Genomic DNA, 18,410 nt, shown 5'->3' on the forward strand with positions numbered 1-18,410 from the left:
AAAAACCGTTAAACCGCAGGTTGGGCCTGGCCGTTGGCAGGGAAGTGGGCAGAGGGGAGGCCCGGCCAGGTCCTCCGGCAACTCCCGCGTGTTCTGCTTCTCCGGCTGCCCACCTGCAGGTCCCAGCTCTTGCTCCTGCCTGTTTGCCTGGAAATGGCCACGCTTCTCCTCCTCCTTGGGGTGCTGGTGGTAAGCCCAGATGCTCTGGGGAGCACGACAGCAGTGCAGACACCCACCTCTGGAGAGCCTTTGGTCTCTACTAGCGAGCCCCTGAGCTCAAAGATGTACACCACTTCAATAACAAGTGACCCTAAGGCCGACAGCACTGGGGACCAGACCTCAGCCCTACCTCCCTCAACTTCCATCAATGAGGGATCCCCTCTTTGGACTTCCATTGGTGCCAGCACTGGTTCCCCTTTACCTGAGCCAACAACCTACCAGGAAGTTTCCATCAAGACGTCATCAGTGCCCCAGGAAACCCCTCATGCAACCAGTCATCCTGCTGTTCCCATAACAGCAAACTCTCTAGGATCCCACACCGTGACAGGTGGAACCATAACAACGAACTCTCCAGAAACCTCCAGTAGGACCAGTGGAGCCCCTGTTACCACGGCAGCTAGCTCTCTGGAGACCTCCAGAGGCACCTCTGGACCCCCTCTTACCATGGCAACTGTCTCTCTGGAGACTTCCAAAGGCACCTCTGGACCCCCTGTTACCATGGCAACTGACTCTCTGGAGACCTCCACTGGGACCACTGGACCCCCTGTTACCATGACAACTGGCTCTCTGGAGCCCTCCAGCGGGGCCAGTGGACCCCAGGTCTCTAGCGTAAAATCCACAATGATGACTCCAACGACCTCCACCAACGCAAGCACTGTGCCCTTCCGGAACCCAGATGAGAACTCACGAGGCATGCTGCCAGTGGCCGTGCTTGTGGCCCTGCTGGCGGTCATAGTCCTTGTGGCTCTGCTCCTGCTGTGGCGCCGGCGGCAGAAGCGGCGGACTGGGGCCCTCGTGCTGAGCAGAGGCGGCAAGCGTAACGGGGTGGTGGACGCCTGGGCTGGGCCAGCCCAGGTCCCTGAGGAGGGGGCCGTGACAGTGACCGTGGGAGGGTCCGGGGGCGACAAGGGCTCTGGGTTCCCCGATGGGGAGGGGTCTAGCCGGCGGCCCACGCTCACCACTTTCTTTGGCAGACGGAAGTCTCGCCAGGGCTCCCTGGCGATGGAGGAGCTGAAGTCTGGGTCAGGCCCCAGCCTCAAAGGGGAGGAGGAACCACTGGTGGCCAGTGAGGATGGGGCTGTGGACGCCCCAGCTCCTGATGAGCCCGAAGGGGGAGACGGGGCTGCCCCTTAAGTGTCGGTGAATAGTGAGGCTGGAGGCCGGAATCTCAGCCAGCCTCCAGCACCTTCCCTCTCACCATCCCACTGCCCCCTCGCTCCCATGTTTCCACCCGGCACCCTGATCCTCACCCGAATCTCCTTTTTTTTTTTCTTTTGAGACAGAGTTTCGCTTTGTCGCCCAGGCTGGAGTGCAATGCATGATCTCAGTTCACTGCAACCTCTGCCTCCTAAGTTCAGGCGATTCTCCTGCCTCAGCTTCCCGAGTAACTGAGATTACAGGCACCCACCACCATGCCCAGCTGCTTTTTTGTATTTTTGGTAGAGATGGGGTTTCACCATGTTGGCTAGGCTGGTCTCAAACTCCTGACCTCAGGTGATCCACCTGCCTCAGCCTCCCAAAGTGCTGAGATTACAGACATGAGCCTCTGCGCCTTGCCTCCTCACCCACCTCTTCACTCTGAATCCTCATCAGGCTTCTCAGCCCTGGATTTCCTGCTGGCATCCTCACCCAGCACCCACAACTAGCACCTGGGCAGGGCAGGGCTGGCACCTCTCAACGTCTGTGGACTGAATGAATAAACCCTCCTCATCCACCCCTATTTATCTCCATCACCATTTCCCCCTCTTTCTTGTTCCTGGAAACGGCTGCTGAGTCTCCATCGGCCAAACTTATCTGACCTGTGATTTCTTTGACAATTCTCCTTTTCCCCCAGAACCCACCCTGGGTTGACCAGAGTCTGGGAAGAAGGACAAGAGAACCCAGCAAACTCCCTCCTAGGATTAACTTTGTAAAGCACCCTTGCCCTGTAGCTGCAAGGGCTGTGGAACCTGGGCAGCCCGCAACCACCTTTAGCTCTGGGCACCCCAGGCCGGCCTGGAGCGTGGCTGGGTGGGGCCACCGGCCCATGCTCTCAGGCGGGCCTGTGATCTTTCCCAGGGCACATGGACTCTAGGCTGGCCCTGGCCCACACCACCACACTCTCCCCAGCCATGGACAGAGGCAGCCAGAGGCCTCACGGTTTCTCCTCCGAGTTTCTGGCTGGGTGTAGTTCTCAGAAACCCCAGTGCCTGCGTGCGTCCACTCGTGGGTGTGGTTTGTGTGCAAGAGCTGAGGATTTGGCGATGCTTGGGAGGGGTAGTTGTGGGTACAGACGGTGTGGGGGTGGGAAGTGGTGCAGAGACTGAAGAGGGTCAACCTGGGCATGGGGGACACAGGGACTGCTGAGAACATGCGTGTCATCTTTGCTCTGATGGGGTGGACATAGCAGAAAATCTAACTCTGTCTGTAGCCCCATACAGAATGCCAGGGTGAGCACAGTGGCTGGTGCCTTTAATCCCAGCACTTTGGAAAGTTGAGGCAGGAGGATCGCTTGAGCCCAGGAGTTCGAGTCTGAAGTGAGCTGTGATTGCACCACTGCACTTCAGCCTGGGCAACAGAGTGAGACCCTGTCTCAAAAAAGAAAAGAAAAAGAAAGCCAGGCTTCATAGAAAGATCGTATGTGTGACCCAAATGTGAGTTCTTCAGCTCAGCCGTGGTAATCCCTTCCTTGAAGTCTCCATTTCTGCAGTACACATGCATGTGCTCGCTCTCGCCCTCGCCCTCTCTCTCTCTCGCCCTCTCTCTCTCTCTCTCTCTCTCTCTCTCTCTCTCTCTCTCTCTCTCTCTCTCTCTCTCTCTCTCGTGCACACACACACACACACACACACACACACACACACACACACGTGCGCACTCTCCTGCGAACAGAGGCAGGGGGAGAGGGGTTTGCCCTGGTCGCGGGGACTGGTCTTGCTGGCGCTTCCCCACTGCACGTTTCCAGGTTTAGTTTGTCTGTGTCTCCTCTTCCATCCCAGGGGCTGAGCCCCTTCCATCCTCCAAAAGGAACCAGTGAGAGTGAGTGAAGGAGGGGCCTGGAGCCAGGGACTTCCCCTGTGGGGCCTGGGTGGAGAGGGGAGAACTCAATGGTGCTGCCTTTGAGACCAGCCCAGGCTACAGCCCAGGAGCACACATGGGCCAGGGCAGTTGGTATTTCCCGAGGACAAAGAGGAAATTTTCAAAGAGGAAGTTGTTGAGTTAGAGCTTGCGGTGGCTGAGAGCAGACAGGTTGACCTGCAAAAAAAGACAGGGGAGGCATGTGAGTGTGACAGCCCTGCTCTGTGGCCTGGGCAGGAGGTGGGGGAAAGGGTCAGGTGGGGGATGGGCTCATGCAGTGGGAGAGGAGACGGAGGGAGGGAGCAGGAAGGGGCTTGCTTAGTGGGTGGGAAGAGCTGAACTGGGATGGAACCAGCTTCTACCAGCCAGGCTGGGCACCCACTGGGCTGCATCTGGTGGCCTTTTCTGATTGCTATTTGGACTCACTGCAGCTGCAGAATGACAGAGGCCATGTCCAAAATCCCTTAGAGACACTGTTGTCTTAGAGTTGTTAAAATAAGTGCCCCCATATCAGGTTTAGAAAATACTGTCACGGAACGTCGCTGTCCTCAGCTCCACCTCCCTTTCCTTTGACAGATATGGTTGTTTTCTAAGCCAGGACTGGTTTTAGTCAGGTCCTGGGCGAATCCTGAAAAAAAGAGGTAGTACGGGTAAGGAAGGCACCCAACAGGGCTTTCACAATCCAGAAAATATCAAAATATAAGTGTTAAAAGAGAGGCACAGGCCGGGTGCGGTGGCTCACGCCTGTAATCTCAGCACTTTGGGAGGCCAAGGCGGGCAGATCATGAGGTCAGGAGTTTGAGACCAGCCTGGCCAATATGATGAAACCCCGTTTCTACTAAAAATACAAAAGTTAGCCAGGCATGGTGGTGTGCTCCTGTAATCCCAGCTACTTAGGAGGCTGAGGCCAGAGAATTGCTTGAACCCTGGAGTCAGAGGTTGCAGTGAGCCGGGATCGTGCCACTGTACTCCAGGCTGGGTGACAAAGTGAGACTGTCTCAAAAAATAAAAATAAAAAAAAATAAAAGAGAGGCACAGTGTTATGAATGCACCAAGGAAAATGGTGCATTCATAACTCTCAGGTGAAGCCTACCAAGCCATGTGTGTGTGCACATGAGTATGTGTGTATGTGTGCATGTGTGTGCGTGCATGTGCCTGTGTGTGTATGTGTGCGCGTGTGTGTGCACATGTCTGTGTGTGTGCGCATGTGTGTGTGCATGCATGTTCTCCCATGCATGTGTACTGCGGCAAGGGAGACTTTGAGGAAGAGATTCCAGTGGCTGAGCAGAAGGGCTCGCATTGCCCTGGGGAAAAGTTGGAAGGCTTCACCTGAGAGTGTGTCGTGGCCTTTGTTATATCCACTGCTTGATTCCTTTCTTTAAAAATTATTTTTATTGTTTTCTACATATGAGCACCACCACATCTGGCTAATTTTTGTATTTTTTGTAGAGATGGGGTTTCACCATGTTGTCCCGGCTGGTCTCAAACTCCCGGGCACAAGAGATCCACCTGCCTCAGCCTCCCAAAATGCTGGGACTATAGGCATCAGCCACTGCTTCATTCCTGGTGGCTGCTGTGCCTGGCATGTTGCAGATCCTCCATGAATATGCATTTGAATGAATGAATGAATGAATGGAGATGACGCCTCAGAGATTCTTTCTTTTGAGATGAGGTCTCATTCTGTCACCCAGACTAGAGGGCAGTGGTGCAATCACAGCTCACCACAGCCTCAACCTCCTGGGCCTCCCAAGTAGCTGCGATCACAGATGTGCACCAACATGCCCAGCTAATTTTTTTTTTAATTTTTAATTTGTACAGACAGGGTCTTGCTGTGTTGCCCAGGCTGGTCTCAAACTCCTGGGCTCAAGTGGTCCTCCCACCTAAGCTTCCCCAAATACTGGGATTATAGGTGTGAGCTACTGTGCCCAGGCTTGCCTCAGATATTTGAAGGCTGGGAAGGATTTTGCAAAGCTGGGAAAAGGAAAAGGCATTCCCAGCAGAGGAGATAGCAGGTGGAAATGCATAATTAAAAAAAAAAACGTGGAGCAGATCCAGCGCAGTGGCTCATGCCTGTAATCCCAGCACTTTGGGAGGCAGAGCAGGGAGGATTGCTTGAGGCTAGGAGTTCAAGACCAGCCTGGGTAACATAGAAAGACCCTGTCTCTACAAAAACACAAAAAATTAGCCAGGCGTGGTGGTGCGTGCCTGTAGTACCAGCTACTTGAGAAGCTGAGGCAGGAGGACTGCTTGAAGCCAGGAGTTTGAGACCAGCCTGGGCAACATAGTGAGACCCCGTGTCTACAAAAAGTAAACATTTATATATATATATTTTAAAGTGGAGCAGTTCAATATAGAGTCTTTTTTGAACAAACGTGAAATAGATGTCTTTTTTTTTTTTTTTTGAGATGGAGTTTTCACTCTTGTTACCCAGGCTGGAGTGCAATGGCCTGATCTCGGCTCACCAGAACCTCCGCCTCCTGGGTTCAAACGATTCTCCTGCCTCAGCCTCCCAGGTAGCTGGGATTACAGGCATGCACCACCAAACCCGGATAATTTTGTATTTTTAGTAGAGATAGGGTTTCACCATGTTGGTCAAGCTGGTCTTGAACTCCCGACCTCTGCTGATCCGTATGCCTCGGCCTCCCAAAGTGCTGGGATTACGTGCGTGAGCCACCGTGCCCGACAATAGATGTCTTTTAATTTTCTGGAGGAAAAAGCAAAGCAAAAGAAGCAGTGGATATTTTAAGACTAAAAAGGAAAACAAAAAAAGGAGATAGAGCAGGCCGGGCGTGGTGGCTCAACGTCTGTAATCCCAGCACTTTGGGAAGCCGAGGCAGGTGGATCACCTGAGGTCAGGAGTTCAAGACCAGCCTGACCAACATGGTGAAACCCTGTCTCAAAATACAAAAAATTAGCTGGGCATGGTGGCGGGCACCTGTAATCCCAGCTACTTGGGAGGCTGAGGCAGGAGAATCCCTTGAACCCAGGAGGTGGAGGTTGCAGTGAGCCGAGATCACGCCATTGCACTCCAGCCTGGGCGACAAGTAAAAAACTCCATCTCAAAAAAAAAAAGGAGATAGAGCAAGGAACAGTAAGAAAATAGTTGGGTGCAGTGGCTATGCGGTGGCACTATAGGAGGCTGAGGCGGGCAGATCACCTGAGGTTAGGAGTTGGAGTCCAGCCTGGGCAACATAGACCCCTATCTCTACAAAAAATTTGAAATATGAAAAATTAGCCAGGTGTAGTGGTGTGTGCCTGTGGTACCAGCTACTCAAGAGGCTAAGGCAGGGAAGATTGCTTGAGCCCAGGAGTTTGAGGCTATAGTGAGCTGTGATCATGCCACTGCACTCCAGCCTGGGCAATAGTGCGAGACTCTGTCTCAAAAGAAAGAAAATGGCCAGGCGTGGTGGCTCACACCTGTAATCCCAGCACTTTGGGAGGCCGAGGCAGTCAGATCATGAGGCCAGTTTGAAACCAGCCTGGCCAACATGGTGAAACCCTGTCTCTACTAAAAATACAAAAATTAGCCAGGCGTGGTGGCATGCCCCCGTAATCCCAGCTACTTGGGGGTCTGAGGCAGAAGAATTGCTTGAAACCGGGAGGCAGAGGTTGCAGTGAGCCGAGATCGTGTCATTGCACTCTAGTCTGGGCGACAGAGCAAGACTCCGTCTTGGAAAAAAATTTAAAAAAAGAAAATATAAAATATGGTATAAGATTAAATATATTAGTTATGAAAATAATTGTAAATGGCTTATTGAACTTATAGTCACTAAAAATCATGTTTTTGAAAATTATGTAATGACTTTGGAAAATACCAGCAATATAATGTTAAGTGGGGAAAAAAGCAAGTTACTCCTCTGTAATACATATGATTTTAGTTTTGTAATAAAAATTCCCAACCATATATGCACTTATAGGGAAACAAAGGACCCATCGCAAATGTTTTCCATGCTGATCTCCAAAGTGGTGAGTTTATGTGTGATTTTTATTTTGTTTATGCTCTTCTGTATTTTCCGAATTTCATACAATAAATATCTGTTACTTTTACAATATGAAAAAATAGTGGTCAAAAAGGTGTTCAAGGGGGTGGCCTGGGGGTGTCTGGTTTGAGGAGAGTGGTAGGGGATGAGGCTGCAAGTGGAGGTTGGAGCCGTGCTATGAAAAGTTCAAGAGTTTGAATTGAGTTCTGAGGTTTGCTTTTGTTTTTGTTTTTGTTTTTTGAGACGGAGTCTCACCCTGTCACCCAGGCTGGAGTGCAGTGGCACGGGTTCATGCCATTCTCCTGCCTCAGCCTCCTGAGTAGCTGGAACCACACGCGCCCGCCACCACGCCTGGCTAATTTTTTTGTATTTTTAGTAGAGACAGGGTTTCACCATGTTAGCCAGGATGGTCTCGATCTCCTGACCTCGTGATCCACCTGCCTCGGCCTCCCAAAGTGCTGGGATTACAGGCGTGAGCCACAGTGCTCTGCGTGAGCCATAGTGCTCTGCTGAGAGTTTGAATTGCATTCTGGAAGTAGTGGTGAAATCAACACACCTAAGTCTGCTCTTCTCCTCTCTTCTAGTCCCCAGAGTGGTGAGTAGCATCGTTCTGGTGGCCCAGGCAAAACGCCTTAGGACCACCGTGCAGCTCCACTCTTTCCCCATTCCTGCTCTCCAGGTGCCAAGTCCCTGGCTCTTCTTCCACCGACCCTTGCATCCCTTCCTTCTCTTCAGTCCTCATCGCACCTCACCGGGATCCTATTGACACTTCCCCTTTGATTTCCTTCCGCTCTCTGCTAGTGATGGTCCCAGGGACCCTTCTAAAAGGTCACTATGGGCTGGGCACAGTGGCTCACGCCTGTAATCCCAACACTTTGAGAGGCTGAGGTGGGCCAATCATCTGAGGTCAGGAGTTCGAGACCAGCCTGGCCAATATGGTGAAACCCCATCTCTACTGAAAGTACAAAAATTAGCCGGGCGTGGTGGTGTGCACCTGTAGTCCCAGCTACTCGGGAGGCTGAGGCGGGGGAATTGTTGGTACCCGGGAGATGGAGGTTGCAGTGAGCCAAGATCGCGCCGTTGCACTCCAGCCTGGGTGACAGAATGAGACTCCGTCTCAAAAAAAAAAAAAAAAAAAGGAAAAAAAAAATAGCTGGGCATCATGGCACACACCTGTAGTTCCAGCTACTCAGGAGGATGAGGTAGGAAGATCACTTGAGCCCAAGAGGTCCAGACTGCAGTGAGTCATGATCACACCACTGCACTCCAGCCTGCGTGGCACCCTGTCTCTAAATATAATATATAATATATAATATATATTATATAATATATTATATTATATATATAATATATAAAATATAATAATAATAAAATTTAAAAATAAAATAAAACGCTGCTCTGTCTAGGTGATATTCCTCTATCCCCAAGGCTGTCAGGGTGGAACCCTCCTTCCTTAGCGTGGCATATAAGCCCCTCGGGACCTGGCCCTATCTCTCCTCTGACCACCCCTGCCTGGTCAGCCCTTGGTACAGACAGTCTGTGCTATCCAGCCCCATCAAATTCCTGTTGCTCCCTAAATATGCCACACACTTTATTTGGAGGTGAGGGGTGAAGAAGGGTAGTTTAACATGTTCAAAATATTTATTTTTTCCAGACAGTAAAATAACATTTTTTCCTGTTTTGCAAAAGTTAATTATCAGCACATTGAAGATTTTCCTTTTTTTCTTTTTTTTGTTTTTTTGAGTCAAAGTCTTGCTCTGTTCCCCAGGCTAGAGTGCAGTAGCGTGATCTCGGCTCCACCTCCCGGGTTCAAGTGATTATCCTGTTTCAGCCTCCCCAGTAGCTGGGACTACAAGCACATGCCACCATGCCCAGCTAATTTTTGTATTTTTGGTAGAGACGGGGTTTCACAATGTTGGCCAGGCTGGTCTTGAACTCCTGACCTCAGGTGATTCACCTGCCTCACCCTCCCAAAGTGTTGGGATTACAGGCATGAGCCACTGCGCCCGGCCAGCAGTCTTAAATAACAGAATTCACACACACACACACACGCACTGTATTATATTTCATCTTATACTTTAAAATGTTTCCTTTTTTTTTCCTCAAAAGTACACATTAAGATCATGTTTACAAATAAAGCCTTGTCATTCAAAGTGAAAAATCCAGATGGCGAGATTTGGATTGGGAAGGTCTTGAGAAATCTGCGAATGGAGTTCACTTTTGCAGACAGGAAATGGGCCCTAATATATGGTTCTAAGGACATTCCATTTCTGAAAATGTACATTTCCACCCACTTTTCCTCTCCTTCCTTCCTCCCTCCCTCCCTCCCTCTCTCTCTCTCTCTCTCTTTCTTTCTTTCTTTCTTTCTGACAAGGTCTTCCTCTGTCGCTGACGCTGGAGTGCAATGGTGCGATCTCGGCCCATTGCAACCTCCGCCTCCTGGGCTCAAGTGATCCTTCCCCCTCAGCCTCCCAAGTAGCTGGGACTACAGGCATACGCCACGGCACCCAGCTAATTTTTGTATTTTTTGTACAGATGGGTTCTCACCGTGTTGCCTAGGCTGATCTTGAACTGCTGGGCTCAAGTGATCCTCCTGCCTCAGCCTCTCAAAGTGCTGGGATTACAGGCGTGAGCCACCGCACCTGGCCTGCATCCCCATTTCTGACCCTTGACCATGTTCAAGTGGGAAGGGGAAGCCGGGGAAGGGAGGACGGGCTACCTGAGGGCTGCGGGTAGAGGTGACTCCTGTGAGCTCTGAGCCCTCAGCCCTTGGGCAGAGGGAACAGAACAGAAACAGACCCCATCTCTGAGCCACCAAGCTCAGACTCGTGTGGCAGGAGACAGATCACACAACACTATCAACAAAACAACACAGGTCGCAGTGGCTCACACCTGTAATCCCAGCACTTTGGGAAGCTGAGGTGAGAGGATTGCTTAACCGCAGGAGTTCGAGACCAGTCTGGCCAACATAGCGAGACCCCGTCTCTCAAAAAAAGAAAAAAATTAGCTGGGCCTGGTGATGCACACCTGTAGTCCCAGCTACTTGGGAGGCTGATGTGGGAGGACAGCTTGAACCAGGGAGGTCGAGGCTGCAGTGAGCTATGATTGTGCCACTGCCACTGCACTCTAGTCTGAGCAATAGAGTGAGACCCTGTCTTCCAAAAAAAAAAAAAAAAAAAGAGAGAGAGAGAAGAATATAATCAAAAGTTTCTAAATTCCCAAAGTAGTAACAAAAGCAGACCCAAACAAAAGTAGAGAGAAAATCTTCGAAACTTAAAAGGCTATTTAGGCTAAGGAGCCCACCCAGTGGTGACCACCTAGTTCTGGGAGGTTTGGGGCAGGGCCATTAGACAATGGAAACTCAGGTTATTTTGGAGACAATCAACTTGCTCCCAAAAATGAGCTGCAAGCAGGTGCCTGTGTGCTCAGCCCAGTCTGGAGCTCAGAGCCTGCCTGCCCCACTGCACCATCACCAGCCCAGCTGAACCAGGGTCCCAGGCAAGCCGTACAGGCTCTGCGTTGACCTTGGAGAGAACCGCCGACTCCCCCGAGTTGCCTGAGCTTGGCCTGAAGCCAGCCCTCCCCACGCTGGCTCACAATAAATGCCTTGACTTCCCGCCAACTCTTCCTCAACCATTAAGATTCAGCTCAACTGTCACGGGCTCTGTGCAGCTGCCGTCGCTGCCCCACCCCACGCAGACTTTGTGTTCCTTCTCCACTCCTGCAGCGCCCCTTGCGACAGCATGAATAACCCGGCTGTAGTGATGTGAGGGTGTCACTCATCACCAGTGTGTGAGCCCCTCCAAGGCCACGTGTCCTCTTTGTGTTTCCAGAGCCCAGGGCCCAGCATGCGGTAGCTACCTAGTATATGTTTCCTGAATGGAGGGATGAATAAATTCATGCACAAAGAATAGTTTTATTTATTTATTTATTTTTGAGACAGAGTCTTGCTTCTGACACCCAGGCTGTAGTGCAGTGGTGCGATCTTGGCTCATTGCAACCTCTGCCTCCCAGGTTCAAGCAATTCTCCTGTCTCAGCCTCCCAGGTAGCTGGGATTACAGGCATGCGCGCCACCACGCCCGGCTAATTTTCTATTTTTAGTAGAGACGAGGTTTCAACATGTTGGCCAGGCTGGTCTCGAACTCGCGACCTCAAGTGATCTGCCTGCCTTGGTCTTCCAAAGTGCTGGGATTACAGGTATGAGCCACCGTGCCTGGCCTTATTTGTTTATTTTCATAAACAAATTTCTGTTGCCCAGGCTGGTCTCAAACTCCTGGCCTCAAGTGATCCTCCTGCCTCAGCCTCCCAAACTGTTGGGATTACAGGCACAAGCCACAGTGCCTGGCCCAGTCCTGTCCTTTGAGTTGACCTGGTCATCCAGGAGGATGTTCTGAGGAAGTGTGAAATGATAATATTATTCTAGTCCACGCTGGATACAGTGGCAGTCTGGAAGGTGAAAGAGGTTGGGTTTGAAATAGATTTATTGGCCAAGTGCAGTGGCTCACACCTGTAATCCCAGCACTTTGGGAGGCCGAGGCAGGAGAATTGCTTCAGCCTTTAAACATGGCGAAACCCTGTCCCTATTAAAAATAAAAAAGCTCGATGGGCGTGGTGGCATTCACCTGTAGTCCCAGCTACTCAGGAGAGTGAGGCAGGAGAACCACTTCAGCCCTATAGGTTGAGGCTGCTTTGTGCTGTGATCATGCCAATGCACGCTAGCCTGGGTGACACAGTGAGACCCTGTTTCAAAAACAAAAACAAAAACAGAATAGAGGCCTGGAGCTTGAGAGGGAACTCAGGATAGAAGATATAGATTTAAGAGTTGGCTGGATGCAGTGGCTCAAGGCTGTAATCCCAGCACTTTGGGAGGCTAGGGTGGGTGTATCACTTGAGGTCAGGAGTTCGAGACCAGCCTGAACAACATGGCGAAACCCCATCTCTACCAAAAATAACAAAAACTAGCTGGGCATGGTGGCATGCGCCTGTAATCCCAGCTACTTGGGAGGCTAAGGCAGGAGAATCACTTGAACCCGGGAGGCGGAGGTTGCAGTTAGCCGAGATTGTGCCACTGGATTCCAGCCTGGGTGACAGAGTGAGACTCCCTCTCAAAAAATAAAAATAAAAATAAATAAATAAATAAATAGTGATACAGATAGATAGATACATAAATTATATCATTCACTGGGTAGATTGAGAAGAGAGCTGTAGAGAGAATCTGAGTGTAATAGTCAGGGCAGGCTAACTGCTGTAAGAAACAGTGCCCCCACATCTCAGTGGTATAACTCAAAAGAAGTTTTTTCCTTCTTATGACAGTCAATTCCTGACATTTGGAGCATGACCTTTCACAACGTTATTCCGGGACCCAGTCTCCTTCCATCTAGTGGCTCTGTCATCCTCCTAGGGCCTTGGAGTGGTCTGCTTTTGACCAGCTAATGGGAGGGGAGAGGCAGAATAGGATCCTGTGAAGACTTCTAGGGTCAGGTCTGGAAATATCTTTTGCTCACACTCCATTGGCCAGAACAAGACTGCCTCAGTGCAGAGGAAGCTGGGAAATGTAGTTTAGTAGGGTACCCAGAAGGAAAAGGGAAACAGTCTCTGCCACACTGAAGCAACACCAAAATCTGAGGGTTGGATGTAGGAAGAAGCACCTGCAAAAGATAGAAAAGAGCCTTTAAGAGGATCATCTGAAGCCAGGAGTTTGAGACCAGCCTGGGCAGCATAGCAAGATCCTATCTGTACAAAAAATAAAAATAAAAAATTAGCCTAGGGTGGAGGCAAGCACATACAGCCCCAGCAACTCAGGAGGCTTGGGGCCAGGAGTTTGAGGCTGCAGTGAGCTATGATTGGGCCACTGCACTCCACTTAAGCCTGAGTGACAGAGCAAAACCCTGTATCCAAAAAAAAAAAAAAAAAAAAATTAACCAGGAGAAAAATGACATTTGGAGATCCTGTCTCTAAAGAAAAAAAAAGCTCACTGCATAGCTCACTGCAGCCTCAGAAACAGGCCCAGGACTGAATCAAGGCCAGCAAGGTGCTGGGGTGATAAGCGAGCCCAACTCCAGCCTGGCCAACACGGTGAAACCCCGTCTCTACTAAAAATACACAAATTAGCTGGGCATGGTGGCAGACGCCTGTAGTTCCAGCTACTCAGGAGGCTGAGGTAGGAGGATCACTTGAGCCTGGGGCGTGGAGGTTGTAGTGGGCCAAGATTGTGCCACTGCACTCCAGCCTGGGTGACAGAGCAAGACCCTGTCTCAAAAAAAAAAAAAAAAAGTGAGCTGGAGGGTGAGGCCTCCCTAAATTTTGTGCCTTGGGTGTCTCGATCCGTCACCCCAGCCCCAGTCCCAGCAGTCAGGTGCGGCAGAGAAAGCAAAGGGAGAAGGCTGGGAAGATGCAAGTGAATTTAGCGACTAGCAGTCCCTGTGAGCAACTGTAGCAAGAAGGGTTTCCAATGAAGAAAGGAAGGCCCTGGGCTGGGCGCGGTGGCTCATGCTTGTAATCCCAGCTCTTTGGGAGGCAGAGGCGGGTGGATCACCTGAGGTCGGGAGCTCAAGACTAGCCTGACCAACATGGAGAAACCCCGTCTCTACTGAAAAAAATACAAAATTAGCCGGGTGTGGTGGCACATGCCTGTAATCCCAGCTATTCGGGAGGCTGAGGCAGGAGAATCGCTTGACCCCGGGAAGCAGAGGTTGCAGTGAGTCGAGATCACGCCATTGCGCTCCAGCCTCGGCAACAAGAGCGAAACTCCATCAAAAAAAACAAAAAAGGAAGAAAGGAAGGCCCTGGCAGTTCTTGGACAGGAACTTGCCTGAAGTCCCAGTCCCAGTGACTGGGTGGTTTCCCCACTTTCTGGTTCAGAAGCTGGGCTCTAAGCTGTCTGTGCCCTTAAAGTTCCTTGGAAAGAGGGAAGGGAATGGAATGGATATTAGGTGAGTTCCTACTCTGTTTCATTTGCAGAGTTTTCTCATTGATTCTCAGTTGGACTCATGAGGTAGATGTTACGCCATTACATTTTTTTTTTTCTTTAGAGACAGGGTCTCTCTCTGTCACTCAGGCTGGACTGCAGTGGTACGATCACGGCTCACTGCAGCTTTGAACTCCTGGGCTCAAGTGATCCTCCCATCACAGCCTACAGGTGTGCACCACTGTACTTAGCTAATTTCTTTTTCTTTTTTCTGTTTTTGGGAGAGATGGGATCTCTGTATGTCTCTATGATGCCCACACTGGTCTCAAACTCCTGGCCTCAAGCGATTCTCCTGCCTTGGCCTCCCAAAGCACAGGGATTACAGGCATGAGTCGCTGTGCCCAGCCTGTTATGCCGGTTTTTTTTGTTTTGTTTTGTTTTTTGAGACAGAGTCTGGCTCTGTCGCCCAGGAGTACAGTGGCATGATCTTGGCTCACTGCAAGCTCCACCTCCCGGGTTCACACCATTCTCCTGCCTCAGCCTCCCGAGTAGCTGGGACTACAGGCGCCCGCCACCACACCCGGCTAATTTTTTGTTTTTTTAGTAGAGACGGGGTTTCACCATGTTAGCCGGGATGGTCTCGATCTCCTGACCTCGTGATCTGCCTGCCTCAGCCTCCGAAAGTGCTGGGATTACAGTCGTGAACCACTGCATCCGGCCTGTTATGCCGTTTTTTAAATTAATTAATAGATTTATTTATTTATCTTGAGACAGAGTCTCACTCTGTCACCCAGGCTGGAGTGCAGTGGCATGATCTCGACTCACTGCAACCTCCACCTCCGGGGTTCAAGTGAGTCTCATGCCTCAGCCTCCTGAGCAGCTGGGATTACAGGCGGCCGCCACCATGCCCGGCTAATTTTTGTATTTTTAGTAGAGATGGGGTTTCGCCATGTTGGCCAGGCTGGTCTCAAACTCCTGACCTCAGGTGATCAACCTGCCTCTGCCTCCCAAAGTGCTGGGATTACAGGCGTGAGCTCCTGTGCCCGGCCCTGTTATGCCATTTTAAAGCTAAGGAAACTGAGGCACAGAAAAAGGTAAAAAGGTACTTGAAATAAAAAAGGATGGAGTTAGGATTTGAACCCAGGTCCAGGGCCCATGATTTTCCCAGCACACCATCCAAAATGCCTGCCTGCCCTCACCAGGGAGCACATGCTTACATTCACAGCCTTGGACCCTGGGTTAGGGCCAGGAGGGCTGGGTGTGGGGTGAGAACAGGGCCTCGGGCTCCTTCACTGGCTGGGGCAGGGCTTCCGAGTTCCCCATCAGAGCCCCTCCTCTGACTTTCGGGGCCTGCTGAGGAATCTGCAGGCCTGGCAGAGGACAGGAAGGAGGCTTGGGGAGCCTGGGAAGGGCTGGCTGACAGCTTGATGGGCCCTCCCTCCCTCCACAGTCCCACCCCCAGCCTGGGGCCTCTGGGAGCCTTGGTCCTGAGCAGCCAACACACCAGCCCAGACAGCTGCAAGTCACCATGGACGCTGAAGGTAAAGGGACACTCTCTCTGCCATGTCCCTGCACCCATCCCCCCACTGCCTACCCCTGCCCCCACCCTGGCTTGTCTCAGCCCCTTGTTGCCTCCTCTGGAGTCATCTCTCCTCTGGTCCCGCCATCGACTCCCTTACCTACCCCATGTCCCTGCAGCCTTGCTCAACCCCCAGAGGCCCCTTCTCACTCTTCTTTCTCCTGTGTTGAGTCCCCAAGGAGCTCTGGGGAAGGAAGGGGCTTAAGCCCTAGAAAAGGGCAGGGTGGCCTGGAGGAGGTGGCGTCTCCTGGGGGCAGTGGGGGCCGGAAGTGGGAGGCTGGTTGGGGGAGCAGCATGGACTTCTGCTCTCGCTGGTAGCTCGGGAGAAGCAGAGACAAAGTCCTGTTCCTTCTGCAGCTGGGTGGGGGAGGGGGCTTGAGTCCCGTGATTCCCTGCCTGGACGGAGCTGTATGCAAACTGTTGGGGTGATCAGTCCCAACCCCCAACCATGAAGTCTGGTGGCAACAAAGGAATGAGAAAAGACAAGTTAAGATTTAAAGCAGGCCCAGGGGGCCAGTTGCTAAAGTGAAGGCTGCAGAGCCCTGGTTGCCTGACAATTTATTGAGTACAATCTTTTGATCTAAGAAGCAGATGGTACGGGGTGAAACGGTGAAGGTGGGGGTGTGTGCGTCATTTGAAAGATGTATAGCCGTGGTGGTTTATGTGAATTTCCTTTAAGCTCAAAGCATATGTCTAACTACTAAGATAATCTTTTTTTTTGTTTTGTTTTTGAGACGGAGTTTCGCTTTCTCCCAGGCTGGAGTGCAGTGGCGTGATCTCAGCTCACTGCAAGCTCCGCCTCCTGGGTTCATGCCATTCTCCTGCCTCAGCCCCCCGAGTAGCTGGGACTACAGGCGCCCGCCGCCACGCCTGGCTAATTTTTTGTATTTTTAGTAGAGACGGGGTTTCACCATGTTAGCCAGGATGGTCTCGATCTCCCAACCTCGTGATCCGCCCGTCTCTGCCTCCCAAAGTGCTGGGATTACAGGTGTTAGCCACCGTGCCAGGCCAACTAAGATATAAGATAATCTTTAACTTATTGGGCTGCAGCTGGTGGGAGTGGGTTTTACAAGGAGCCAGGATGTCTGGTCACATTCCAATGCTTCAAGGAAGTGTTTCAGCCCAGAGCATTCTGTGTAAAGCCGCAGAGCAGGTCATGTTCACTGGCCTGGGGACACAATGGCAATAAGGAGGTGATTCTCCTCAGAGGCCCCCTATGGTGTTCCATAGGTGTCCTACACAGGGGTGGCTGACTAAACTGGCGCCCCGTAAACCCTTCCACCAGCACAAACCCAGGGGGCCATGCTCTACGCTCAGAAGGCTCCACCAGGGATGGGGCTGTGTGACCATGGGTGGGTCCTGGCTTCTCAGAGTCCCGTTCTCTTCCATCTGTAAAATGACAATAATAGTTCCCTGCTCTGGCCCGCCATGGTGGCTCACGCCTGTAATCCCAGCACTTTGGGAGGCTGAGGTGGGTGGTGGAGCACTTGAGGTCAGGTGTTTGAGACCAGCCTGGCCAACATGGTGAAACCCTGTCTCTACTAAAAGTACAAAAATTAGCCCAGTGTGGTGGTGCGCACCTGTAATCCCAGCTACATGGGAGGCTGAGGCAGGAGAATTGCTTGAACCCCAGTGGTGGAGGTTGCAGTGAGCTGAGACCAGGCCTCGGCACTCCAGCCTGGGCGACAGAGCGAGACTCCATCTCAAAAAAAAAGGAAAAAAAATAGTTCCCTGCTCAGAAGGTTGTGGGGAGGACAGAGGATGGGAGGCACAGGTGCTTAGGCCCTCCTCCATGTTTGAAGTGCCTGCTGGCCCCACACACACGGTCCCTCTGGCTCCACTGTGGAACCAGCTCTCGGGGGTCCCATGCAGGATGCCACGCCAAACACCTTTCAATCTCCATTGTGTCTTTCTCTTTTGAAACAACGCCGACCTGGATGTGAATCCTGACTGCCACTCAGCAGCAGTGGAAACCCTGGCAAGTTTTGTAACCTGTAGAAGCCCGTTTCCACATCTGGACAATGGAGTTGGTGGCACTGGTCTCACGGGGTTGTAATGAGGATTAAATACCTTAGCAGATGTCAAGGGATCTCGACCTGATTCCTTCAGAGCCAGGATTCTTTACTGAGGGATCATGGATGGGCTCTGGGGGAGTTCATGAACCCCAGAATTTGCAGGTGAAATTGTGTGTCTTTGTGAGAACACGGTTACGCATTTTTCTGGGAAGGAGATCCATAATTTTCATCAGATCCAGATTCTTTTTTTTTTTTTTTTTTTGAGACAGAGCCTCGCCCTGTTGTCCAGGCTGGAGTGCAGTGGCATGATCTTGGCTCGCTGCAACCTCCGCCTCCCGGGTTCAAGCGATTCTCCTGCCTCAGCCTCACGAGTAGCTGGGACTACAGGCATAAACCACCATGCCCGGCTAATTTTTGTATTTTTAGTAGAGATGGGGTGTCACCATGTTGGCCAGGCTAGCAGATCCAGATTCTTTTTTTCTTTTTTTCGAGATGGAGTCTGACTCTGTCACCAGGCTGGAGTGCAGTGGCAGGATCTCGGCTCACTGCAACCTTCACCTCCCAGGTTCAAGTGATTATCTTGCCTCAGCCTCACGAGTAGCTGGGACTACACGTGCTTCAGGCACTTGCTCTCATGTCCAGCTAATTTTGTAGT

The 18,410-nt window shown here is 51.3% G+C and overlaps 2 protein-coding genes across 6 annotated transcripts in view; both read left to right on the forward strand.

Moving 5' to 3' along the window:
• The window catches only part of SPN (sialophorin), a 29,519-nt gene extending 25,167 nt beyond the window's left edge, over positions 1 to 4,352 (forward strand). For both annotated transcript variants that reach the window (XM_004057438.5, XM_055365753.2), the window contains exon 2: positions 120 to 4,352. In XM_004057438.5, the coding sequence (XP_004057486.2) occupies positions 120 to 1,353 (1,234 nt within the window). In that variant the 3' untranslated portion in view covers positions 1,354 to 4,352. The remainder of the gene's footprint in view (positions 1 to 119) is intronic.
• Positions 4,353 to 6,290: 1,938 nt separating this feature from the next.
• The window catches only part of QPRT (quinolinate phosphoribosyltransferase), a 28,943-nt gene continuing 16,823 nt past the window's right edge, over positions 6,291 to 18,410 (forward strand). The window contains exons 1-2 of one of the 4 annotated variants that reach the window (XM_063699609.1): positions 6,291 to 7,239; positions 15,612 to 15,702. In XM_063699609.1, the coding sequence (XP_063555679.1) occupies positions 7,072 to 7,239; positions 15,612 to 15,702 (259 nt within the window). In that variant the 5' untranslated portion in view covers positions 6,291 to 7,071. Of the gene's footprint in view, positions 7,240 to 15,531; positions 15,703 to 18,410 lie in introns of those variants that run through there. The other 3 variants (XM_019012681.4, XM_063699610.1, XM_019012678.4) reach the window with 3 other exon arrangements.

This window comes from Gorilla gorilla, chromosome 18 (genome assembly GCF_029281585.2).
Source record: "Gorilla gorilla gorilla isolate KB3781 chromosome 18, NHGRI_mGorGor1-v2.1_pri, whole genome shotgun sequence".
Taxonomy (NCBI): domain Eukaryota; kingdom Metazoa; phylum Chordata; class Mammalia; order Primates; family Hominidae; genus Gorilla; species Gorilla gorilla.